This window comes from Budorcas taxicolor, chromosome 1, assembly GCF_023091745.1.
Source record: "Budorcas taxicolor isolate Tak-1 chromosome 1, Takin1.1, whole genome shotgun sequence".
NCBI lineage: Eukaryota > Metazoa > Chordata > Mammalia > Artiodactyla > Bovidae > Budorcas > Budorcas taxicolor.
Genome location: NC_068910.1, coordinates 193615327 through 193642473, shown reverse-complemented (window position 1 = coordinate 193642473; position 27147 = coordinate 193615327). Strand labels below are relative to the sequence as shown.

At 46.2% G+C, this 27147-nt stretch overlaps 1 protein-coding gene and 1 non-coding gene across 2 annotated transcripts; one reads left to right on the top strand and one right to left on the bottom strand.

The window, feature by feature from the left end:
* On the bottom strand, positions 1 to 26033 carry RBP2 (retinol binding protein 2). Its single transcript, XM_052647425.1, has 4 exons — positions 25961 to 26033; positions 10000 to 10178; positions 1564 to 1665; positions 1 to 51 (listed from the first exon to the last, which is right to left on the bottom strand). The coding sequence occupies exons 1-4, from the start codon at positions 26031 to 26033 to the stop codon at positions 1 to 3; spliced, it is 405 nt and encodes a 134-aa protein (XP_052503385.1).
* Positions 5710 to 5843, top strand: LOC128058425 (small nucleolar RNA SNORA33). The gene has a single exon (XR_008200472.1). It is a non-coding gene; the product is annotated as a small nucleolar RNA SNORA33 (small nucleolar RNA).
* Positions 26034 to 27147: the final 1114 nt, after the last annotated feature.

The following is a 27147-nucleotide window of genomic DNA, read 5'->3' as shown; positions in this document are numbered from 1 at the left end:
TCACTTCCTCTTGAACACTTGACGGCACACCTGGTCGCCGCATGTCAGCTCCTGCAACATCAGAAAGCAGGTGAGCGATTAACAAGCCACGCCTTCCTTCCACCCACCCCCAGCCCTCTGGGTGTCTGAGTCAGAGAGAAGGGGAGCTGGAATAAAGAGGACAGTTAGTCATTCCAGGCAAAGAGCATTTCAGAGACCCAATCAGCTGGCGTGCCCTGCAGGTAGCAGTAATTTGATTTTGACACTTGAATTGAGCTTGAACAGCTATAAAAATGAAAAATGCAAAGAAATTACCCTCTTGGGCGGGATTTCTCCTACTCTCATGATTAAAGCAACATCGCTTAATTTACAAAAGGCAGCGAAGCCACGGTAAAGGGAAGGATCTGAAAGGGGAGTGTTTGGAAGGCCTGGTGAGGGGTTTTCTGGCCTCTGGTAGATTGGGCTGCAGAGGGGCTCCTCCAGGCCTGCCTGGGTAGAAAAGATGCTGGCCTTTCATCTGGACAGAGGGAGTCCGCAGGCCTTACCCACATCTCATGACCCCCTGGGGGGAGAGGAAAAACATGAGTGTGGGACAACCAGAAAAATCTTTCCAGTTGACAATGAATCCATTGTCTTAGCCACAGGGACCACCAGGGTTTGTACTACAATTAAAAAAATCTATCATCCAAACCAGAGCACGTAGGGAAAACCATCGATGGAAAACATGGTGACTCCCTCCCATTCATCACTGGTTGACATTTCCTTTGAAATAAAGATCTCAGGTGAGGCAAGGCTGGCTCTGAAGGACACCCTGTGACCTGAATACTGATGCTGGAGGCAGGTATCTGCCTGACACTACAGGTTGAATGAATGAATGAGGGAAGAGCCATCCATTGAATGAGTCATTCAGTTAACAAATGAGTGGCTGAATGCATGAAGCAGTGAAAGGTTTTTCACTCTTTGAATATTGGATGCATCAATTTTAAAGACTGAAGTGTGAAAAATTAAGCTATCTAGACAAGTGTAATGTATTCAAGAAAATCAGCAATCATTCCAACTGCTCTGTTCTGGTGTCAAATTAACATAAAGTATTTTGGGATCAAGTGAATGTACCTTAGGATGGGAGTGGAGTGCCTGTGGTCTACAGGCAGTTCCCAGGCCCAGCTGCCCCCAGTACAACTTGCCCCCACAACATCCCACCCCTATGGTGACCCTGCTCCTCTGAGGCTCACATCACTGAGGCCTGGTCTCAGCCTCCTCCAGGGCCTCTTAATTCTGTGCCTCACATTTCTCCCTAGCTGGTCTTTAACAGACTCTGTACATTTCTCCTTGGATTTCAGCTTCCTAACTCAGCATTTTGAACTTTCCTTTTAATTGCAGCCATTCACAGAAATAGCCATATAGAGTTCCTCCTGGAGTCCCCTGAGCCAGAAAGGAATGACTTTCTAACTGTATGACCACACTTGTTTGGCTGGAGCTTAGGGGAGGAGGGAGGGCCATTTTTCTTGTTGAAGTGCATGGCGAGGTGAACCCGCAGTTGGCAAAAGCAGAGTAGAGGGGAGCTGGGTGGACCCTGAGACTTACCAGATACAGCTTGTCCCCCTCAACCCACTGCTTCCAGCCTCGGTTCTCCTTTTCCCCCTTCTGTACGCACACAAGGGCATCGCCTTCCCAGACAACCAAAGTCTGTAATGAGAGGTTTCCAGTCAAAATCAAACACGTGGTCTTGATGGGGACTGAACGCATGTAACCTGCAGCTGCGGATCCTGCAGCCACTCTCGGGCTCCTGCTTGGCTCCAGGGCAGAGCCCTTAAGCCACAGCCGTGCCAGCATCACCCTCTCTACCCTGCCCCAGACTCCTTTCCCCACACACTCTTCATTCCAGCCAGACCGGCTAATCATGGCTAGTTTTGTTCTCTTGGAAAGATTTCTCTTCTTCCCCTTTACCATATGGTAAAGACAGTATTCTAGATCAGTGGGGGAAAATGATGATGAATTTAGCTATGTTGCCATGTAAAATTTCTGGGAGGGAAAAATACCTCAGTGTCAACAGATACATAACAAACTGGGAAAAGTAGTTGTAACTCATATCAGACCAAAGACCTGATTTCCTTATATACAAAATGAAAGTGAAAGTTGCTCAGTCATGTCTGACTCTTTGTGACCCAGTGGACTATACAGTCCATGGAATTCTCCAGGCCAGAATACTGGAGTGGGTAGCCTTTCCCTTCTCCAGAGGATCTTCCCACCCCAGGGATTGAACCCAGGTCTCCCACATTGTGGGAAGATTCTTTACCAGCTGAGCCACAAGGGAAGCCCTCCTGTAAATCAAGGGGGCGAAGATCATTAATCTAATAGGAAATTCAACATAGGACACCAAACCAACAACTTATAAAGAGGAAAAAAACACCCTAAGAGCCTATTATACAGAGTGAAGTAAGTCAGAAAGATAAAAATAAATATTGTATGTTAACATACACACACACACACACACAGAGGAATCTAGGAAGATGGTACTGATGAACCTATTTGGAGGGCAGCAGTGGAGACGTAGACATAAAGAACAGGCTTGTAGACACAAGAGGGGAAGGAGAGGGTGGGACGGACTGAGAGTAGCATGGAAACATACATCACCGTGTGTAAAATAGATAATTGGTGGGAATTTGGCTGTATTTTGTAGGGAGCTCAAACCCAGTGATCTGTGACAACCGGAAGGGGGTGACATGGAGTGGGAAATGGGAGGGGGGTTCAAGAGGGAGGTGATATATGTTTACCTATGGCTGATTCATGTTGATCTATGGTAGAAACCAACGCAGTATTGTAAAGCAACTGTCCTCCAATTAAAAATAAATAAATTTAAAGTACAGCCAAAAAAACAAAACAAAAACAAAACCACCCTAGCAGGTGGCTTTTAAACATAAAAAAAACATATTCAACCTCACTTATAATAAGAGAGATGCACATTTTAAGGTTGTTTGTTTTTCAGATACAATTCATCCTGTGGTCAAAGATCAAAGAGCCTAATAACACACTGAGTTGGAGGGGATGCTGAGAAACATAGGCCCTCATACAGGGCCAGTGGGTATATAAATTGGTGTGAATCTTTTTGAGGGCAATTTTACATTACCTTTGAAAATAGAACATTGACCTAGAAATTCTACTTCTGGGAATTCTCCCTTCAGGAAACACATTGGAGGCCTGCCCATTGGAGGGCAAGAATAAAGGCAGGGAAACTCCCTAGTTAGCAGGGGGCTCCACAGATCACTCCAAAGCTAACCTTGTCATCCAGAACCAGGAGGTGGACTTTCCCTTGGTCTTGGGTTTCCTCCAGGCAGCCCTGCTGACCAGTTAGCACAGAGAAGGTAGCAGAGGTGCAGAGCTTGTGATGGACAAGCTGGCTGAGTCGACCAGTGGGTTGGAGATGCCACAAGAGGCTCCAACCTCTTATTAAATTTACATATTTACAAAGTTCACACCCCGCCCCACTTCTCCTTCTGTTTCCCTCTTTACCTGTCTTATTACTTGCCTAGGGACAATCTGTGCTATCCCTAAGTGGTCCTCCAAGCCACCCACCTCTGTGCCCACATTAGGCTTGCATGTGAAGTGATGATATTCCCATCCAGGCAGTGGTGGTGTGTGGGCACTGCCATTCCTCAAGAATGATCCTGATGTGAGCTGGTTTTCTTCCAAGTATGTGCGAACCATATTATACCTCTATGAATGATATTATGCTAAAGACCAGACATTTATTTTCCCCTCTATCTTGCAAACCCAGTTGGTGATAAACAAACCTGTGTGTTTATTTTAATTCACTGTCCTTGCAACTTCAGGTCTATCTATTTTTTGGTAGAAATCTGTTTTCTACAGATTGTTAAGTCTACCTACTTCTTAAAATAATATTTGACCTTGACCAAATTATATATTTTATGTACAATTTTATTTCTCCTTATTTAACTCCTCAGCCCATCACAGCATTGTTTGTTACAGCAAAGGCCTAGAAGCCTCATAAATCCCATCAGTGCGCGACTGGTTAAATATAGTGTGGTTCCTCCCTGTTCTGCGGTCCTTGGAAGGAGGAGGCAGTTCTATATTATGGAGAAGCGCAGTCTCCATAATGTATAATTTAAGTTCAAGAAGCAAGGAGGAGGGCCATGTACATGAAAGAAAAAGGGATTGGGGATGCACGCATATGTTTTGAATATGTTCTCTGCAAGGAGCCAAGAATATCTTTAATAGTGGTTGTCCCTGGGGAAGGAACTGAGGGGCTGGGGACCAGGATAGGAAGGAATTTCACTTTTAGTGTTTAATTTTTAAAACCATGTATATATATTAATATTCCCCCAATTAATTTAGCAATAAAATTTTACATGTTTAATAAAGAAAATATCTCTTCTTCCTTCAGGGCCATCCCAAGCCTCACATTTTTTAATGTCTTAGAGAAGCTTAATTCATAGGTTGTTCTTTTTGTCCTTTTGGAAGGAATTTATTATCTGGAATATTCCAGAGATTCCTCCCAAATAGACAAGGAAGGACTCACATCTTCTGTTTGGGCAAGGACAGTGTCTTCCAGTCCCCCAGCCCATATTGTCTTACACATCAAGGACACCTAAAGTATGTTGACTGAATGAATGTCTGTCTCCAATAGACAAAAAGCTTCATAAAAGAAGAGGCCATGGCAGCTGTTCATTTCTTCAGCCCCAGACTCAGCATAGTCATCAGCATATAGGAGGTCCCTGCGAAGCACTGTTGAATAAGTCTGTGGTTAAATGATTTTGTTGAAACAGCATCTTGAGGATAAATCCACATGGGGAAATAAATGAGCATGTGTATATATTTTTCACTGATAGTCTTGACAGTGTCTTAGTCACCCCGCCTTTTTGCTTTAGTTCTGGTATCACTGGAGGGTAATTGTCATCTACTTGTCTGCTACTTCTAAAGGCTGTGAGATTTTTGAGGGCAGGAAAGGGGGTCTGATTCATTATTTATCAATAGCTCCCAGGCCTCACAGGTAGTAGGGCTTAACAAATTTGTGGAAGGAACAAAGGAGAAAAATGTTGGTGCATGAGGGCTTGTCCCAATGTCTTCTTTTAATAACTCATGTTTGGGAACAAGATTAACTAAAAGTTATTCTGACCCCAGAGTAAATTGGTTACTAAGGAATTGTGGTAATACCTATGATACTGTAGCCTCACTCCTACATGAAGCAAACAAACAGAAGGGAGAAGAAAATGATTATAAGAACTAAACTGCCACCACTCAATTTGCTTTTTAGTTGGTGTCCTTTATCCATGCATTGGAGGAGGCTTCAAAAAGAGATTCAATTGCCTTCACAGATGTTGAGTTTGAGGAGATGGATATAAGAGAGGAAAACCACTGGTTCTGGGCCATGCTGAAGAGGGAAAGTAGTGTTCCATGAAGATGAAGAGGATGACTTGAAGGAAATTAAAGAAGGAAATTGGCCTCACACTGCAATTTCCCCATCACCATGTCCAAAGTAAAGTCGTTCAGTCGTGTATGACTCTTTGGGAACCCATGGACTATAGCCTACCAGGCTCCTCTGTCCATGGACTTTTCCAGGTAAGAGTACTGGAGCGGGTTGCCATTTACTTCTCCAGGGGATCTTCCTGATCCAGGGATTGAACCTGGGTCTCTCACATTGCAGGCAGACACTTTACCATCTGACCCACCAGGGAAGCCCACAAAGTTAACATCATTAAAAACATCCCATGATAGCCAGTCAATGAACCTGCTTACCTGAATGTGTTTCTGCAGAAACATGTTTAGAAAAAGTTGGCAATAAGAAAGCCATGTCATGAGACTTTAAGACACTGAAGTCATTAAGGCCCCTGAAAATGGCCACAAGAAAACAACAACCATAACAACAGCCTTTTGTGGTAAATTAGATACAGGTACTGTGTCAATGTTAAAGTTATAGAGGTTGATAACTACACTGTGCTTATATCAGAGAACATCCTAATTCTTAGAAAATATACACTGAATTATTTAGAGGTAGCCCATAAGATTGCTCAGAAAAAAATGTAAATATACTAGAAAGAGTAAGAACAAATGATGAAGCAAATGAGGCAAAATGTTAACAACTGGTCACTCCCCTGGTGAAGAGTGTATAGATACTCTTGGTTATACTCTTGAAACTTTTCTGTAAATTTGATCATTCCCAAATAAGTTTTCTTTAAAGGAAAGTAACAGCTCTTTAAATTAGGAGCAGTGAAGGCCACTATCAGCATGTTAAAACCCTCCCCAGTACATCTGTTCTCTTCTAAGCCTCAGCTCTGCCTCCTGCCTCGCTCAGGTGGGGCCCCTCCTGGGGAGTTGGTTTTCCCTGGGCTCTCATGGGTCCTCTCAAAATCATGACTCTAACCACCATCTTTATATCTGTTTTTCCCTACCATTATTTTTCAATTGAGATATAATTCTGATAAGATAAAATTCAGCCTTTTATAGCATATGAATCAGTCATTTTTAGTATATTCACAGGGTTGTCAGGCCATCTCCGCTAATTAAATCTAGAACATTTTCATCACCCTCAAAATAAACCCAGTACCTGTTAGCAGTTCCTACTAATGGCAACCATTAATGTCTCTACAGGTCCACCTCTTCCAGACATTTCATATAAATGATACAATATGTAGCCTTTTGGGTTTGTCTTCTCACTTAGCATAACAGTTTCCAAGTTCATCCATGTGATAGTATGTGTGAATGCACTTCATTCCTTTATATGGCTGCATGACGTTCTGTGGCATGAACATAAATTACTGCTTCTTAGTTTTATTCTACTTTGGGTAGCTTGTGTATTTTATTTTTTAAAACTTTTTGTTTTATGAAGGCGATGGCACCCCACTCCAGTACTCTTGCCTGGAAAATCCCATGGGCAGAGGAGCCTGGTAGGCTGCAGTCCACGGGGTCGTGAAGAGTCGAACAGGACTGAACGACTTCCCTTTCACTTTTCACTTTCATGCATTGGAGAAGGAAATGGCAACCCACTCCAGGGTTCTTGCCTGGAGAATCCCAGGGACAGGGGAGCCTGGTGGGCTGCTGTCTATGGGGTCACACAGAGTCGGACATGACTGAAGTGACTTAGCAGCAGCAGCAGAGTATAGCCAATTAACAGTGTTGTGATAGTTTCAAGTGGACAGCAATGGGACTCAGCCATACCTATACATGTATCCATTCTCCCCAAAACTCTCTAGCTTGTGTATTTTTGATGGGGCTTTAAATTCTGAGAAATAAGTAAGTGTAGGAAGCTAGTAATGTATACAAACCACAGGAAGGAAGAAGGCGGCCCCTGAGTCCCTCAGAAAAGAGTCAAATGCATGATCAATGTGGGTTCATCACTCCTGCCCTTGGACATCACAGAACTGGGCCCTGCAGGGCCCTGAAGGGCCTCTACTGCAACCCCACCCCCAACCTCTCGCCTCCAAACTGCTCAACGAGGAGATTTTCAGAGGGGCTCATGCAAATGACCATGGAGTTAAGAAAGTGGCGTCCTGGGTCCTGGAGATTAAGAGGACGAGGAGTAGAGGGGTACTACATGCAAACATGCGCATGCGTACAGAACAATTTCTGCGTGCACTCAGGTGTGCTATCAAGCGTGAGCAATAGAAATTAATCAGACTTAGACTCACCCACTTTCTCCCCTCCCTCTTCAGCTAAAGGGTTGTAGTTAGGTTACAAGAAGAAGGTAGTGCCCAGGGCACCTGCTTTGTGTTGTATTTCTCATGGGAACAGCCCATGCAGGAGGCCACTATCTGGGTACTTCTCAGCACCCCCATTGTGTGTGTGTGTGTGTGTTTATGTATGTTCATCAACCCTGGCTTATTGCTGCAGGCAAAACATCAACCAGAAGCGAGAAAGGGGATTATCTCTCTCTGCAGGGCTAAGAGCTGATCTAGGAGAGAAGATGTGTGGAATGGAGAGGCAGAAGGGTAGGCATTATCGTATGGAGTCCTTTAAGAGTCATGAAGGATCAAAAGGACATGATCTATTTCAGCAAAAGTGAGTTCTCCAACATCAAAGGTGATAAAAGAATGAGTCAGAGGGCTGCTTTCCAACAGCCCACACCCAAAACTGAGAAGCGAAGGGAAAATGAATCATTTAGAACTGATTAGGTTAGAACAGCAGAGGGATGCAAAAATCCTGAGACAAATCTTCCTATCAGTTCTGGTGTCTGATGATTTGGCCTTACAGCCACACAGTTCAGAAAAGCCTTGAAGATCCAGCAAACCCTTGGGGAGTGATTCCACAAGGGCTGAGCTTCGGGTCTCCTGCCAAGACTGCTCTGATGGAAGCATTTCCAAAGTGCTTTCCATTTCCCACTTTTCTTCAGCAGGGGCATCAAATGCCATTCAACCCAGACTCAATGGCTGAGATGATCAGTGTGTCAGGACAACCTGATTAAGAAATAAAATCTTGCTTTTTTGGCTTTAGAGTCGTCCTCAGAGAATGATGACCTCTTTTCCTCCACATGCCAGGACAGGAGCCAGAGCTCTGGGGGAAGAGTTGAGATCTCCAATTTTGAAGGAGCTCCTGGAAGCACCAGAAAGAGTGGGACTCTGGGGTGAGAGGCGCTTACGGGGAAAGGGGAAGGGCAGGCTGGTGGGTCCTGCTTCCTTGTGACCCTCCAAGAGACTGGCCCTCTGTAGAGGTGAGAGCATGGGTAACTGGGCACAGGAGTCTTGGTCCAGCTCTCCTCAGCTTGGGAGTCAAGAGAGAGGTCCTGGTGGCCGCATTGGCACAGAGGGAGTGGGTACCATGAGGCTTCAAGCTGCCCACTCTTGTATGAACTGCATGGGCTTGTGCTGGACTGTGCAATCTCAGGGCACTTGTATGATGCTAAGATTTGGGTGTGGGCATCCTTAAATTGGACTTCTCCTCATTTGTGTTTGTCGGGACTACCCACGTGCAATTAGATCTGGAAAACCAAAGACGTTCACACTGATCGTGAGGGTGGACATGACTGAGACTGGATTTCTCCCCATTTGTGTTTGTTGGGACTACTCAGGTGTAATTGCATTTGGGAAACCAGAGGCATTCACACTGAGCATGAGCGTGGACAGTACAAGAGTCAGTCACTGGGCTGTGATACCACCAGGTGACATGAGAGAAGAGAAGGACCTGCTGCTGGCCTCATGTTCCCCACCACCGCCCCACTTCTCCCTGCTAGTACCAGTTTCTGCCTTATTCCTGAGGGCCACTTGGGTGAGGGCCTGCCTCTTCTGCAGACTCCAGTTCTCAGGCTTGGAGGTCACTTCCCACTCTGCACTCAGTTGTCTGTTTGCCTTAGGTGCCTCCCTATATCCAAACAGTTCAAGCGGCTAGAAGTCTGCCTTCCGATGCACAGAGGATTTCCTTGATTATGTCCTGCAAGTTAAGGTGAGGCTGAGACTGAAGACGCAAACTCGGTTGAGATTTCTCTGAGTTACTAGGATTGGAGACAGCCTGACTTCATCTAGTCTACTGATTTTTGGGTGTGATTTGCATTACAATTTTCTAAAAGATAAATAGATAAATCAGTTGGGATCATCTAAAATGGAGATATTTCATGTAAGAACATATGAATGCTCAACAGCTCCTGAAAAGAATAAAAATTCAAGCAACATGAGGGCTTCATGCTCTATGGCAATGCTTGGCTGCTGCTGAGGAGGGCTGCCCTGTGATGAAGCTATGCTGTTCAGTTGGCACCATTATCATCCTTCCCTATGACTCCCCCTGGCCCTCTTCCCTTTGCCTGCTAGGCCCATGGCAGTCTATGAGTCAGTCTGTTACTCTGGATACTTGAGAGGTCAGTATCCTTTAATCTCTCCTTGGCTTATAAGCTTCATGCAAAGGCCAGCCTGCTGCTTCTCACTAAACTCAATACTTGCTTATCCAGCATCATTGAGTCCATTCTGGTGCCCCTCTCCTGATGCCTCACAGGTTGTTTCAGTCATTGTTCCATTGTAAAGCCAAAACCCAGCCCCTGCACCAAGAGTATGCCAGTGAAAACTCTAGCCCGGTCAGTACCTTAACTTTCCGGTCGTCCAGGCCCTTTGTATGCTCTTCAAACTCCACCCCAACTGTGAAATCCACATTATAGTTACGGAATGTGCTCTTGGTTTGCGTCTTGAACTTATCACCATCTTGCTCAATGATCTTCGTCTGAGTCAGATGGATGGCGATCTTGCGGGTGGCAAAATCAATATCTGTTGGCACAGGGAGTTGTGGAGGTTATGAGGTGCTCAGCCAGACTCATTCATTTCTTTAACAAGGCCAAGCACTCAAGACCAGAGATGCAGATCTCAGGCCGGCCACATTTCTTTGCTTAAGTGGGAAGCAAGAGCTGTCTTGTACACGGCAAGTCCGGGCATCTCAGCCAACTGTCAGGAAACCCAGGGTCTTTGGTCACCTACTTGGGAGGCCTGATGGGAGCAGGAGATAGCAGGCAGGGTTCACCCCTGAGCTGCAACTCCCCAGGGTGTGTGTGTGCACACGTATACACACACATGCATACATATATACAACATGCACACACCCCTCCCCCACAGCAGCTCCCTTCTGTCTATTGACATATCAGTTTCCTCCTAAGAGTCTGCTGAACAGAAGTCTTTGTGGTTTAAAAGCAACCAGTTTAGATCCTGGGTAAAGACAGAACTTTCATTCATGCTCTCCAAAAGGAGGCATACATACAAACTTCCATTCTATAGCAGCTTTAGGAGGCTGTTGTGCCTTAGTCATGGCCCCCAGCACAGCTTAGACATACACCAGACACTTAATCAACACTTGCTCAGAGCTTTCTTTTGTTGTCTTTAAGGAAAAGATGAATCATTGTTTATATTTTTATTACAAAAAATTCCAAACAAACCAAAGTAGAGGGGAGAGTACAAGGAACGCAGCGCACTCACCACGCAGAGTTCACCACTGTCCAGCTTTTGTTGCATCTACTCCATTTACACCTTTTCTTGGCCTTGATATTTTAAAGAAAATCTTATTCATTTCCTAGAGACTATTTGTAAGTGAAAGGGAGCATGTCCTTTAATAGTGTGTTTCATTTCCTAAGCTTTTCATTTTACAGCAAGAATCTAAGCGCTGAGCCCACCTCCTGCCAACCTCTGTACATAAAGTGGCACCCAAGCCAAAATGTTACTGGCCTGTGAAAATGATGTAGAAACAGAGGCTAATACCAGAACTGTTACATTCGTATCCTTGTTACAAATATCATTAAGTTTTCAGTCTCTAGCCAAATCATATTTCACATTTGACCTTAACACCTGTGACTTTTCTTGCTTCCCTGGTGGCTCAGATGGTAAAGAATGTGCCTACAATGCAGGAGACCCGAGTTTGATCCCTGTAAGGAAGGTGCCCTGGAGAAGGGAATAGCAACCCTCTTCAGTATTCTTGCCTGGAGAATCCTGGTGGACAGAGGAGTCTGGCTGGCTGTAGTCCATGGGGTTGCAAAGAGTCAGACACGACTGAGCAACAAACACACACTGTGAATTCTTCAGAATCTTTGGATATCAATCTAAATCTTTATTTTTGTTTTTAGAGACAGTTTACCTAGATTTCAAAACACACTGAGATTGATTCTCTCATAACCCAAGGTAATAATGACGTCAAGAGAAAGAATAGTTCAAATTCACTGAGTGCTGTTTCTTTGAGAATTCCAGCCTCATCTCTATGGTAGTACGTGATTAAACTTCACATTGTGTACTATCTGGTGGGGGATAAATACTATTGTGCCCAAGAGTGAGACCGGCAGTTATCAACACTTCATGGAGTAACTCAGTTTAGAGAATGAACAGCTCCCGTGGTTGCATCCCCACCCTTTCTGCTATCCTTCCCTGGATAGCAGCGACTCACTTCCCTGAAGCGAAGCATCACTTCGCTCACCTTCTCCTCCCATGTCCTTTTGGACCCATTTCTTTCCGAATCCCTCTTTGGTCACTACCACTTTCTCTGTCACAGAGGTCCAAGTGGATGCCTGGACCACAGGAGAGTCTAGGAAGGATCTCAACTGGATGGCCTTTGCGATCCTAAATTGTATAAAGTCAGCTTTTATCTCAAGGGGCTTCCCTGGTGGCTCAGATGGTAAAGAATTCACTTGTAATGCAGGAGACCTGGGTTTGACTCCTGGCTTGGGAAGACCCCCTGGAGAAGGGAATGGCTACTTACTCCAGTATTCTTGCCTGGAGAATCCCGTGGACAGAGGAGTCTGGTGGGCTACAGAGCATGAGGTTGCAAAGAGGCAGACATGACTGAGCAACTAATACTTTAATCATAAGGGAATGATTTCAAGTTATGTTAGGCAACCCAGAAGGGAAAAGGATTACATACCGTAAGTTGAAGAGACAAAAAGGTTCAAGTTGCCCTAAGCTGGGACATGAATGCCAGCACCTTGCTCAACTACTGTTCATTATTAATAATATTTATTCAGAACTTGCCACATCTAAGAATTCACTGATGGGGCCCAAAACTGGCTGCCCATCTGCATCACCTGGGAAGATGTAAAAAGTATAGAACTGGGCCTCATCTCAGACCCTGAACCTCTGGACAGTTTTAGACCTTAGATTTCCTTAGGGGGGTGCTTTTGGGGGAAAGATTTCAATAGTTTAAAAAATTTGAAAGCTGCTGTTTAAGCATGAGGTAGGAAAAGTCAAGGCTGGGCCTGAGAACAGGCTCCTCATGCATAGGTATTACGCAGAAGGCAAGCCATCTCCTTGTTCTGCACTTAATGAGGCCATGACGGGGGCATGGCACCCAAGACAAAAACTTTGTAGCATCTGAGCAAGAGACTCTGATATGAAAACCATGGAGCAGGCTCAATAAAAATGTACAGACTGCAGATGATTTGATGAAAGACAAAGAAGCCACGGCAGCCTCCTCATCCTTGTGATGCAGAGGATTTCTTCACCCAACACGGTTGCGGAGAGGATGTCAAGTAGTCCTCTAGTAACCCTGGCCACATTGTAATACCATCATAATATGATTGGCATTGCAGTTTTGACCCCACCCCCACGCCTGTGGGTTTCGAGTAGGTGCTATGGGAAAGATGCAAAATGGAGCCTGGTGGAAGTCCAAATAAAGAATTACAGATGATGATACAATCACAGGAGAGGGAAAGGGGAGTCACTCCCATCTAAGCCTGGGAAGATTAAGCCCATATTCACAAGCTAAGCTACCCCTATTTATACCCCTCCACATAAGAACACCTGCGCTCTTCTTCGAGGATGCAACTTCAGCTTCTGCCCTAAATAAACTGCTTCTTTGTACACTCTTCCACACATACTGTGCTTCTAATAAACTCTGTGCTTGCTTTATAATCTTGGTCTCCTTGTTGAATTCTTTCCTCAAAGGGCTAAGTTCCTTTCAATTGCAGAAATCTCTCATGGCATCTCACTAGCAAATCTCTCTGATGACATGGAGGCCCAGAGACGTTAAGTGACTTGTCTAAGGTTACACAGTTGAGAAGCAATCAGAAGGGTTTGGCAATTGGATGGATGTGTGGAAGATCAAATTGGGAGGTGAAAATAGAGGTTCTGAGCTTAGGGAACCAAGGTAGAACCAGACAAATTGGAGAAAAAATTTTATGGGGGCACTTAGGAGCTAAGTTTTAGGTAAAATGACTCTGGTGGCCATGCTGTGTGAGAACCTTTGGGGTGATAGTTAAGACATGCCTTGGAATCAACCAGGAATGGTGCCCCATGGTAGACCTTCCCTGGGAAACTTCACTCACTCAATTCTCTCACGAAACCCACAGATGAATATCAATTCTATATTATCTCCATTTTGCTAATGAGGAACCTGGCTTACAGAGGCTGTGCCATTGGCCTTGGATTATATAGTGAGGAAGCAATAGAGGTGGTAATAGAACCTGTAATTGATGGCCTGTCTTCAGCGCCAGCTCTGAACTCCACAAGCTCTGGGCTGGCCCATCGCATCACATCAGACCACTCCAGTTTGTGCGCTTCCAGTGGCTGCCCAAGATACCAAGAACTTCTGACTCTACATTTCCCCTGGAGCCACAGGGCTTCTTGACCCAACTGCATGAGCCCTCCCTGTTTGGAGCAGCTGATGTTCCCCAGAGTTCATATGCACTGTCCCCACCAGACAGCAATTGATTACTAGGCCTACAACTCTACAGAAATTCAGAACTGGAGGAACTACACTCCAACCCTGGATGTTTTCTGATGGCTTCAGCCTTGTGGCTTACAAAATGGTACCTGGGCACTTTCAAGCCATACAGCCTGGGTGTTTGGGGGGAAGGTGTATAGGCCTCAGGGTGTGGGGGGAGATAAGTGCCCTCTCTGCCACTGTGAAGCCCCTGGGCATCTCGACCAGCATTCACAGAGCCCAGGGTGCCCCACGGTGTTTGCCATGGGTTCAGTCCGTAAAAGACTAGTGGTCAAAATTATTTTCAAATGGGAACTCATGATCAGCTAAGTTTGAGAAATGAATAATTAAAACCAAGACAGGCTGGCTGTTTCCTATGCTGAAAAACTTTATGGAGCCTTTAATTTGGAAAAGGTCCTTTGTAGCTCTAACAGCAGGGTACAAGATGTAGCTAGCCTCTCCCAACTTTCCGTGTGTGCTAAGTCGCTCAGCTGTGTCTGTTTCTGTTCGACCCTATGGACTGTAGCCTGCCAGGCCCCTCTGTCCATGGGATTCTCCAGGTGAGAATACTGGAGTGGGTTGCTGTGCTCTCTTCCAGGGGAACTTCCTAACCCAGGGATCGAACCTGCTTCTCTCACATCTCCTGCATGGGCAGGTAGGGTCTTTACCACTGGTACCACCTGGGAAGCCCTTTCCCAACCTTACGTGGCTGTAGAACCCTCCATGGTGGGGTTTCCAGCTGGTCAGGGTTTCACAGAACATAATACAGGAAGGGCTGACAAAGCCCCTCCTGAGGCCTTTATCTCTGTCTCCTGGTCCCTGCAATTGTGAAAATATCCCCTATTCAATTTTTTCCCATTTAAGGCAACAGTTGCCTTGTTTGGAATGGAGGAACAGGACCAAGTGGTCAAGTATTTCTGATTTAAAAATGAATCCTTCCTTAAAATTGTTAAAAGCTGAAAAAGAATGTCTTCCACCTTCCAGTTGGTATAAACATGTGCTTATGCTAGGCAGAGCCTAATATCATCCTCTGACTCATGTTTCTTTCCTTCTGCCCCAGAAATATAGCCTAATGAGCCAGGTGATGTCTGGGGGTCTCACTTCAGCCACATCCCTGGTCACTAGGGTCCAGATCTGGAAGCAGCACAGAGCAGCGGCTGTAAGTGGAGTGATTTACAAACCGCATCAGGCTATTTTGAGGATTAAATGTGATGGTGTGGGAGAGTTCTGCCTGGAATCCGGTGGCTATGGTAATGGCTCCTTAAGTGTAGCTGCTGGCATCATTGAAATCAGCCCCCTGATTGCACAGGCTAGTTTCTTCAGAGTCCTTTGCATTTTCCCAGATACTCCCTGTACCTCTGCTCCCCGAATCCCTGCCCCTCTCCACCCAGCCTCACCTGCTCCAGCACGTCCTACTCTTTCTTGCCTCCTTTCTCACCTGGTTTCCATGCCCAGAAGTTTAGCTCCCAGGAGGCTCTACCTGACATTCTCCTCTTTTTCATGGGGTCCATTGTTCTTTTCTCCAAAGTCTCAACTCTATGAGGACAAGGACGATGTTGGCTTTTTCCTCTGTGTCCCCCTAGAACCAGAGCCAGGGCTGGGCACACAGTAGGAGCTCAAGAGATACTTATGGGTTGGCTAATGTGGGCACTGTGGTCTAGGACGGGGGTTCTCCAAGTGAGGCCCCTGGGCCCGCAAGCAAGTACATGAGAACATTTTAGAAATGTATATTCTGGGATCCACCCTAAACCTACAGTAGAGGGTTGGGCCCTTCCTGTTTTTACAAGCCTTCCAAGTAATTCTGCACATTTCCATGTTTAGAATCCCTAGTATAAAAGAGTGAGGGTGAGATCTGGGCAAAGATCCTGTCTGTGATCTCCCAGCTGTGTGACCTCAGAGAAGTCACTTTCCTGTCCTGAGTCTGTTTCTCATAGTAAAGTGGGGAAAGAAAGCTCATCTCATGGCATTATTTATGTAAGGATTCTGTTAAAATGATAGGTAAGTGCTCTACCCAGTGCCAAGGAGCTGGTGGGTATTTGATGCAATTGGCCCCCACTCATTGGTCTTTTCTGTTCTGGCCAAACTGTGGTCAGGGAGGCCTGGTGGTCTAATGGTTAGAATTCCAGGCTTTCACTGCACAGGGCCCCGTGTTCAATACCTGACCAGGGAACTGAGGTCCTGCAAGCCACACAACATGGCCAAAGATAAATAAAAATAGTTTTGTAATGCTTAAAAAACAAAACAGTGGCCAGATAAGCATTCAGATCCTATTTATGCATCTCCACAGCCATCTGCCACTTCACACAGCCCAAGGGTCCTGGGCTCTGAAGGAACAGTCGGAATGCTGACTAATCTACGCTCTCCCTCCCTCATACAGCCCCGGCTTGCCACGAGGGCATTTAATCCAGCCTGACCAGACCTTCATTTGCATGGACTGGTTTCCTCACTCCATAGTTTGGCCAAACCATAGAAACTTGAGTTTCTGCTCTAGCCCTCTGTGCTGAGTGAGGTCCAGGCTATGCTAAACCCTGCTGGAGTCACAGGTAGATGATGAGGAAATAAAACCACGGATCATGTGTTAACCAGATGAAACAGAGGGGAGGGTGTCATACAAAACCACAGCTGACTCTTGAATGACACAGGTTTGAACTGTGCAGGTCCACTGATATATGGATTTTTTTTCAATAGTAGCTACAGCACCACTCCATCTGTGGTTGGTTAAATCTGCAGATGCAAAACCACAGATACGGAGGAACTACATGTATAGGGAGGGCCAACTATATGTTCTGTGCACAGTTTTGACTGCGTGAAGAGTCAGGACCCTTAACGTGCCCCCACTGCACTCCCTACCCCCCTGCCCCTGCTGTTCAAGGATCAACTGTACTAAGGAAGAACTGGGAATTACAGAGCAGTTTAGAAATCTAAATGTAAATGGTCTCAGAGAGCAAATCTATTTTTACTCCACAGATATGGAAATCAAAGCTCAGAGAATTTAAGTGACCAGTTCAGAGGTACCCAGTAGGAAGTGCTCCTGACTCTTCGCCTACAAGTACATTCTGTTTATGACTTACAACTAAGGCTCCCCAAACAGAAATTATTGCTTGTCCCTGGTAGTTCAGAGAAGTAGAGCGCATCTAAAAAGGTCTATTGCCAAGAGAACAGGTTTGTCCTGGAAATCCCAGCCCCACTCAGTCTTTCTGACCAGAGCCAGGGAATCTTATTAGAGGCTCTATGCAAATTGAATCAAGCATCGTTTCTTTTCTGGATTGAAAAATAGCTTGGTCTCTTGGCTACCCTTTACCATGTGCGCCGGCTAGTTAATCATGTCACCTCTTCTCCACCCCAGGGAAGGGAGCCGAACGTTCTCTTGGTGGATTCTCAATATTTCTCATCAAAAGGAAAGGTTTAACTGCTGCTGTAGAATACACAAGCACACACACACAGATTACAAAAACACTTCCTCGTTTTACTTTGGAGGGAAAATTATTTTCCTGATACGGTATTTGAACACCAGGGTTATCAAATATATTTGATCTGCTTTTCTGGATTAAAGGTATCTCTGAGCCTGATTTATAGCCAGGTGAAATGAATTTCTATCTCAGAGGAAAAGGTCCAAAGGCAAGCTATTTCTGAATAATATATATGGCTTGTAGCTGCTGCAGAAGAAAAAAAAAAAGCCACTGAAGTGACTTTATTAAAGCATACTTTTCATAACTGCATTTTGAACAATGCAAGCCATAAAGTTGAAATATGAGTATGCTACTCAACATTAAAATGCTTTGTAATGTGCTTGTGGGAAAAGCTAAAGTTGTAGGCTAAAAGGGCAGGCGAGCTTTGTAAATTAAAGAGCAGAGATGCACACGGATTCATCACATGAAATCTGAGACCCTTCCAAGTGCAGCTTCCATGGGCTTCGAACCTGGACTCTTAATTCACAAGTCATCAGCACTCAGGCAGTTGTGAGAAACAGAGTGAAAGAGCAATGTTCTCCATCTTTCCACGTCATTTCCTCCTCTGGATAATCCATTAAGAGAGGAAATGTCCTTGCCCCCTCCTGCCTCCTCCTCTTTCACCCTCATGGACTTCTCCAAATATATTCAAAGCCTTCCCTAGACAGCAGAGGCAGACTGGAGACCCTGAGGTGCCTCCATGCCCCCTTGTACTTTTCATCTCTACACAAACTGAATCAAACACTGCTTCTTCTCTAGGTTGAAAAAATGGCTTGGTGCCCCACCCATAGTCTGGTCCTCACCACTGGGCTGGAGATCAGGGAGGACGGGCTGCCAGTACACACCAGGGAAGACCCATAGAAAGGGACCAAACTTATCTTCACCTGGGTTTTTCCCACAGCACTGTCCCTGTGTGAAAATTCAGTCAAGTAAAGATTTTGGCAAATGTCTAACTTCATTGATTTGTGAGCACCAGCAGCAATTTAAATGTCGTGAAACTAACTCTTTGTTAAGTCATCAGACATTCATTCATATATTCACTTGTTCATTCATTTCTACCCAGGGACTCTGAATTATTCTCTTGCAGTGTTTCTGCAGTGTCTCTGCAGTGTTCTGAGTGTTTCTCCAGCCTTCTTTGGAGCTCCCCATCCTGACGAACCTTGCTCACTGTGAAGCGCCCTCTCCTCTAACTCCATATTATTACTCTCACCTGGGAGAAGGAAATGGCAACCCACTCCAGCATTCTTGCCTAGAGAATCCCATGGACAGAGGAGCCTGGTGGGCTGCTGTCCATAGGGTCGCACAGAGTTGGACATGACTGAAGCGACTTATCATGCATGCATGCATTGGAGAAGGGAATGGCAACCCACTCCAGTGTTCTTGCCTGGGGAATCCCAGGGACAGGGGAGCCTGGTGGGCTGCTGTCTATGGGGTCGCACAGAGTCGGACACGACTGAAGCAACTTATCAGCAGCTGCAGCACCTGGGAGAGTGCTGCAGCAAGGGCGTGGAGGTTAGAAGCAGACACACTGGGCTCCTGTCTGAGCAACACCATTGTCCAGCCAGAAGTGACCCCAGGAAAGTTTCTCTACTTCCCTGACCTTCAGCTTCTTCACTCCTTAAAATGGCAAGCATTCCTTTGGCTTTATCCCTGACTCTACCCTGAGTTCTAGATCTTATATCAAGATGCCAATTTTAACACTCTCCTTGGATGCATCACAGCCATCTGAAATCAAAATAAGCAACTCAGAATTCTTAATGCATTCCCCCCTATCCGGCACCCCTGTCCAAACTTACTCCTCTCCATGTTTCCCCATGTCAGCTGGTGGAGTCATGGTCTTCCCAATTATGCAGGCTTCAACCTGGGGGCCACCTGCATTTCTTCCCATTTAATTTTCATCTGAAAGCCCTGTTGGCTTTAACTCCAAAATATTCACTGAATCTCTGTCTTCTCTTCTTTAGTCCTGGGTGTCACCCCAACCTAACCCACCATCATTTCTTGCCTGAACAACACAGAAACCTCTTTAGTGGGCCTACTTGTTTCTAGTCTGGCCCTCCTGTGATTCATTCTTCACAGTATAGCAAACATTAAAGATTATAAATAAGATGGTATAAGTCTGCCCATCGTAAGGCCTGACTACCACTGGGTTCACCACATGCCCAGCACACCAGCCTTTGCATGTTCCTCGAACACACCCAGAGCCTGTGAACTTGCTGTACCCAAAACATTGCTTCTCAACATTCAAGCCTCAGCTCCAGTGTCACTTCCTCGACAGCCTTCCCTGACCACCCATCACTCTCCTCCCAAGAATTCCTTTCTATTTTCTTTAAAGTACATCATCTTAAACTGTTACTCTCTCTCCTACTAGCATGCACCCTCCACAAAGGATGGGAGTTTGTTGCCTCATTTACTACACTTCGCCAATGCCTGGAGCATTTCCTGGTGTGTCTTAGGTGCTTGTGCATTTGTTGAAACTGAATTAATTAAACAAACAAAAAAATGGAAGCTCATGATAGCATGATACTTATCATGGCAGGAGAATTGTTTGTACACGTGCTCACCTCTGATGTTACACTTTGGTTCCTTCAAAGTGTAAGGCTTTTGAACCTTGTGGGTAATCAGGAAATGCTTCCTGGCATAGACCACTCAGGTTGGGAGCTCCTTGACTTCGGTCTCTAAGGCTACTGCCATCCTGGTAAAATTTTTCAGAGACCCACTCCAGTGTTCTTGCCTGGAGAACCCCAGGGACGGGGGAGCCTGGTGGGCTGCCATCTATGGAGTCACACAGAGTCGGACACGACTGAAGCAATGCAGCAGTAGCAGCAGCAACTGGGACTTTTTGCAGTGGCCACTGCTCTTTTAAATCTGTGCATGAAAATTTCAGTGAAAAGATGGTCTTCATAGAAGATGATTCTCACTTTTTTGTGTGAATTAAGGGAATTGTATTTTTCCTGATGTCTACAATGTTTGGAATAAAAATTTCCCCAAAGATTCTAAGTTCAAAGTTAACTGGGTATTTTCAGAACAGATGCCTTCCATTATACATTCCCATTTTCCTGATTAAAGTTGCATGGTGGTGTTTTATTTTCTAGGCTCATTCTTGCCTCTTCTCCACTTGGTCACCGAGTCTAGTCTGTTTCCTGCTATGGACATCCCCCTGGCTGCCCTCCTTGGCGCCGCTCTTGCATCTTCCCGGGGCCACTGTAACCGCTTCTTCAGTTCTCCGACCGTCTCTGCTACCTGCTTACACCCTGGCCGTCAGGGCATTCACGGTCTCTCTCTCCTCCCGACAGTTCTTCCCAGGATTCTCTTCTTGCGTGATGTCCTTGGGCGGTGTCCGCATGTGATGATGCACCACTTTATGATCCAGCCCTGGTGCCTTTTCGACTCTTTTCGCCCCACTGCCTTGGTAACATGACTCCTGTGTCCCTTGGCCACAAACATCCTTTTCAACCCAAACTTGGCCTGTGCCCACAGGGCCAGAGCCAACTCTCTCTCTCTGTGGAGCACTCCTCTCCTTCCTTCGAAACTCCACCCAGAAGCACTTAGGGAGACTTCACGCATGCCTGCTCAGTCACTCGGTCATGTCCAACTCCTTGTGACCTTATGGACTGTATCCCACTGGGCTCCTCTGTCCATGGGATTTTCCAGGCAAGAATACTGGGGTAGGTTGCCATTTCCTCCTCCAGGGGAAATTCTGGATCCAGGGATTGAACCCAAGTCTCCTCTGTCTCTAGCACTGCAGGCTGATTCTTTACCACTGAGCCACCAGGGAAGTCCAAAGAATAAGCATCTACAATTTTAGCTAATTGGGTTTTAAAAAAATTATTATTATTTTATTGGGCTGGGCTGGGTCTTTCTTAATTGCAGCATGTTGGATCTAGTTCCCTGACCAGAGATCAGAGTCAGGCCCCCTGCATTGGAATCACAGAGTCTTAGCCACTGGACTGCTGGGGAAGTCCCAGGAAGCCTTCAATGACCCGTCTACTGTAGCTCTCCAACCACCATCCCCCACCACACACGCTTAAAAAAAAAAAAAACTATGTAAATTTCAGATGTACAACATCATAATTCAACATCTGTGTAGACTGCAGAGTGATTCTCACCACAAGCCTGGGTACCGTCCCTCACCATACAGCTTATACACTTCCAGTCACCATTGTTCTATCATCACTATAGTCTTTTCAGCTCCAAGGGACAGAATCACCTGCTGTCCCATCTGTGGCAGATTATACTTTCGTAAATAGCTGCAACACTATGTCTCATCCTACTGGATGTTCTTACAATTGATTTTGACCTTTTGAGAGGCGGGGTCTATGTACCTTGCTTTTGAATATAGGTGAACTCAGGACTGCTTCAACCAATAGAATACAACAGAAGTGATGCTATGTGACTTCTGGGTTTGGGTCATAAAAGCTCATTCAGCTGCTGCCTCCTCGCTCTTTGCACACAGCCAGGGTGATGTGAGGACACCCAGGCCATGAGGGACATCACAAGTAGACACCCACAGCCCTGGCTGAGGTCTCAGGGGCTGGCCAGCACCGAATGCTAGACATAGGAACGAGGAAGACTTTGAGATGGCCCCAGCCACTGTCCTGCTACAGTGGAGTAAAAGCTTCCTAGCAAGACTTCTCTGTGGGAACCCAGTCAGCTCCCACATCTACGAGAGGCAATAATAAAATCGCTGTATAAGAAAATAAAGCCTCTACGTTTTGGCGGTGATTTAATCTCACTGTAATAGAAAACAGGAATGCAACTTGTATATGGCTATAGCTTGACTGGCTGCACCATTTTGAGCTCTTTGAGAATAGAGACTGGGCCTGGGCCTGCCTCAGATGGCACAATCCCTGGCTTCCATGGGCAACGTCTAAAGCTTTGGTAGAGAAGCTGAATGATCCCCCATGTACGTGCAGTGCTGGCTTCACTCTGGAGCAGAGTGAATGGACTCTCCCCTGCTGTCCTGTCACAGCACTGGGACCTCACTGTGAGGGGTCTGTCCCTTAGACTGAAGATCACTCCTCCATTCTCTGACCCCCTGATCCAAGTTGAAGGAGGACCTCAGGACATGACAGATTCCTCAGGGAAGATGAGTTCGCTGGCTGCTTTCCTTACTGTAAAGAAAGAATCTAGGGCCTTAAGGAACACCAGGAAACAAGGTACCATTGACCCTTGGCACTCACCCTCTGAACAGCTAGTGACCTGGATAAGTTGGGGCAAGCCCAAAGGTTGCCCTGACATGTCACTGCTGAGGCTGACAGCCAGGTCATGCGGGGAGGCCTGGTGTGGAGTGAGTTGCCAGCTGGGAACAAAGCCAGTTTGTCCCCCAACCCCCTCCCCCTCAAAAAAAAGAGTACTTCCTTCTTCCGGAACTAGCTTCCAGGTTCAGGGAGAAAGCCAACTCCTTGGTGTTAGGGACTAAGATCTAAGAAAGTGAAGGCTCTTTGGAGTTATACTTAGTGATATTTCTGCTTCTGGGGACTTAGGAGAATCTCTACATGTTCTTTCCAAATGCCAAGGGCCTCATGCTCCAAGGGGCAAGAAAGTCAGGCTTCAACTTGTCAATATTGGGGCAGTAACGTTTGTCCTGCAGGGTGGATGTGGAGGGAACTGTATGGATCTGCTGGGTTTCTGTTAACAGATTCAATTGCAGGGTAGTGAGTGGGGATGGGCAGCCCCACTCAGCTGCTTCTGGCTGAGCCCTTGAGACCTGTCTCAAGTCACAGCCAGTGCCTGCCTGGCCACTTGTATCCCCATGGGCAGATGAACGGGGTAAGGTGTCCTCTCTTGGAGTGGGACAGTGACTCTGGCAGTGGCGTTTCTGTACAAAGAGTCATGGGTTCAAGCTGGGGCACATTTCTAGGACACCTTAGGAACACTGAGGCAGCTGGGCAAGCCAAGGCACGGAGCACATCCGCATTCTGGAGTTAGCTAATACCATTCCCTATGGTATTAGTCTCCACCGGGAACTGTGAGCCCACCCCTCTGCACTGCAGATACTGGCACAAAGAGGCCAACCCATTGGCTCGCTAGAGTGAAATCAACATAGTGCGATGTTGAATGGAAAGTCATGACTGCAGCTCCAAGAGATAAGAGGTGTCCAGTGCCAAGGAGAACCAGAAAGGCCACTCCCTCCAAAACCTTCTGCAACAAGACATCCACACATCACACTCACAATCCAAGCACCCCTCCTCCATCAGGAGGCTGTAAGTTGAGGTGAAAAAGTCCAGTGGAAAGCTGCTTTAGAAAGGATTGTTTGAAAGAGCTGACAGGGTGCCCTGCTTCCTGGCACCACCCAGAGGGGTCAGGGGATGGTAACAGGACTGCATGCCTTTCACCTCCAGCCTAGAAAGAGGGGCTCCAGAGGTCCACCCTGTACAGAAGAAAACTAAACTGAGACCTGCTTTTGTACCTAAAGTCACCACAGGACTTTTTATTGTTTAAGAATAAGCAGCAAAGGAGACAAAATTGCTTTTCGATTATATTCCCTGAGTTGGGCTTGTTCAGTTTACTGCAGAAAGCTTGAAACCACCAAATAGCTTTTGTTAAAGTATTTTCAGTCATTCCAAATAACAAGCACATCCAACATCATCTGGAGAAACAGGCAAGGCTGGTATCTCTATTTGGTGAATGAAGAGACTGGGTCAGAAAGGTTAAAAAATTGGTCAGAGAGAAAGCCTCAGCTGAACTTCTGGTTTGGTTTCCTCCTCTGTATGATGTTCAGAATCCTAGTCCTGAGCTCAGCTCCAGAGCATTTACCCACGTGTTAGAGGGAGGATTCCATTTTCTATCCTCACTCAGTATTAAAAGCAGAGGCAACAGGGTTAGGGCTCTGGTAGGAGGATTTTTTACCTCCTCCCTCCTCTCCCAAGTATATTGGTAACACTCTGTGCATGCGTGCAGGCTAGGTTGCTTCCGTTGAATCTGACTCTTTGCAACCATTATGGATGGTAGCCTCCCAGGCTCCTCTCTCTATGGGATTCTCCAGGCAAGAATACTTGAGTGGGTTGCCATGCCCTCCTCCAGGGGATCTTCCTGACCCAGGGATTGAACCCACATCTCTTAAGTCTCCTGCATGGTAGCTGGGTTCTTTACCACTAGCACCACCTGGGAAGCCCAACATTGTAGCCAGGAGGAAAAAAATCTGTTCAGTGTTGGAAACATGTCCAAAGTCCATGAAAAACTTCTAGTTTCTGAAAATTGCACAACTTATCACATGAGCTCTCCTTATTCACTGACACGGTGGAAGCGTCATCAAGGTAGAAGTGAATTGCACAGAAAAACCTATGATTCCCATTCTTGATGAGACAGTCTATCATCACATCCAAATTATTGGCCCTCAAACTCCACTTGCAGTCATTTTCCTCATGGTTGGTATAGAGGAGTTCCAGTTGGGAACTCTATATGTGGAGAGATCTAAAGCTAGAAAAGGTGATCCAGAAGCCGTCACAGGAATAAGGACAGGCAAGGTTCCTTGCCTGGGGCCTGGCCTACATTGTGTGCTAAGTCACTTTCAGTCGTGTCCAACTCTTTGAGACCCCTTGGACTGTAGGCTGCCAGGCTCCCTTGTCCATGGGATTCTCCAGGCAAGAATACTGGAGTGGGTTGCCATGTCCTGCTCCAGGGGATCTTCCCAACACAGGGGTTGAACCTGCATCTCTTGTGTCTGCTGCTTTGGTGGGAGTATTCTTTACCACTAGCACCACCTGGGGCCTACAGTAGCTGCCCCCAAAAGTGAACTCCTCTCCATGGGTCCAGCTTCTCTGGTTTCATGTTTTTTCTGCCTGCCCTACAAGAGATCCCACAAGAGATTAACTCAGTACACATGCTGATGGAGCCCCTGGGCTGGCGTCTAGTTCAGAAGTCAGGTGAGCAGTAAATTGTCTGATCTATGTGACAAAAGCCCTTCCTACTTTTCTGTGGGCCTGACTTTCTCTCGGCTGAGAGGTTTGTTAGCCACTCTTTTTTTGCTTCTCCACTGCAAGACTAGCAAAGGAGCAATGCAGGGGTCATCTGTGTATAATATCAGATCCAGCTGGCGGTGATCACAAGGCAAGGAGACCTGCTGTGTTTTCCTCTCAAGTCTGGCTTTCCTCATGTGTGCATGCATGTGCCTTCATGTGCGTGTGTGTGTGTGTGTGTGTGTGTGTGCATTCTCCATTCAGTGAATCTTTTCTGTGTGCCAAGAACCTTCTAGACATAGCCTCATTTATTCTTGTTCCTAGCTTGCCAACAAGGAATCTGAGCCTCAGCAAATGACTATGGCCTGCCTCATACTACACAGCTGGTCAGAGTTGGGGGCAAGACTTGCACACAGGTCTGGGGAACTCCACCGCAGCACGGTCAGAGGGGCCAGACCACAGTCCTTACGAAGCTGCCCTCTCTCTCCCTTCTTCACCTCCCCTCTCTCCCACCTGCTGCATCCCCCTTACCCAGGGCCTTCATGTAGCCTTCAAAGTTGTCATTACTCTCCATCTCCCAGGTTCCATTCTGGTCCCTTGTCATGGTGGTGGCCTCTGGTTACCGTCGGTGTGTGCTGGATGGCAAGGAGCAAGCTGCAGGGAGAACATGTTAGAACGAGCTACTTTTATAATCCAGTGGGCCAGGCTTAAGACTTTGAAGATAACAAGCTCAAAGATCACAAGTACAACCGAAAGGAACTTTCCTTTCCTTTGCAAAGCTCAGCAGGACTATGAGCAATGTACGCTCAAAACCTGGCACAGCCAGGCATGGGTGTCCTGGTGACCTCATTTTTGGCTGGTTGGGCTCCCACAGAACCCCTTGCCCCAAACAGAACACTCTGTGCAGCAAATACCAAGTGCCACCCCTCATGTACAACAGGCCACCAGCTCCCAGGCTTCAAACCTCAGCTGGAGTCTCTCATCTGTGTAGCCAGCATTTCTGGCCTGGCTAGTGAAGCCAAAAAATGAGAACTCACACCTGTGTACCTCTACTCTACTTTGGGCTGGGCACCAGACATCCTTCATCTTGTTTTCTTACAAGAGCTCTGAGCTATGTTTAAACATCTCCGTTTTACAGATGAAAAAGTATCAAGGAAGTGAAATCACATGCCAAGTAACTACTGGTCAGTGACCAACCTGAGATTCAAATCCAGGTCTGTCTGTCTCCAATGCTCTAAGGAAAAGAGTTTTGTTAAAACAGGGTGCTAAAGACATCATAACGGTTCATATAGTCAAAGCTTTGCTTTTTCCAGTAGTCATGTACAGATGTAAGAGTTAGACCAGGTAGAAGGTCTGAGTGCTGAAGAATTGATGCTTTCAAATCGTGGTGTTGGAAAAGACTCTTGAGAGTCCCTTGAACTGCAAGGTAATCAGCCAGTCAATCCTAAAGGAAATCAGTGCTGAATATTCATTGGAAGGACTGATGCTGAAGCTGAAGCTCCAATACTTTGGCCACCTGATGTGAAGAGCTGGCTCACTGAAAAAGGCCCTGCTGCTGGGAAAGACTGAGGGCAGGAGGAGAAGGGGGCAGCAGAGAATGGAATGGTTGGATGGTATCACCAAATCAATGGACATGACTCCAGCAGATACTGAAGAACAGGGAGGCCTGGCAGGCTATAATCCATGGGGTTGCAAAGAGTCAGACACGACTGAGTGAC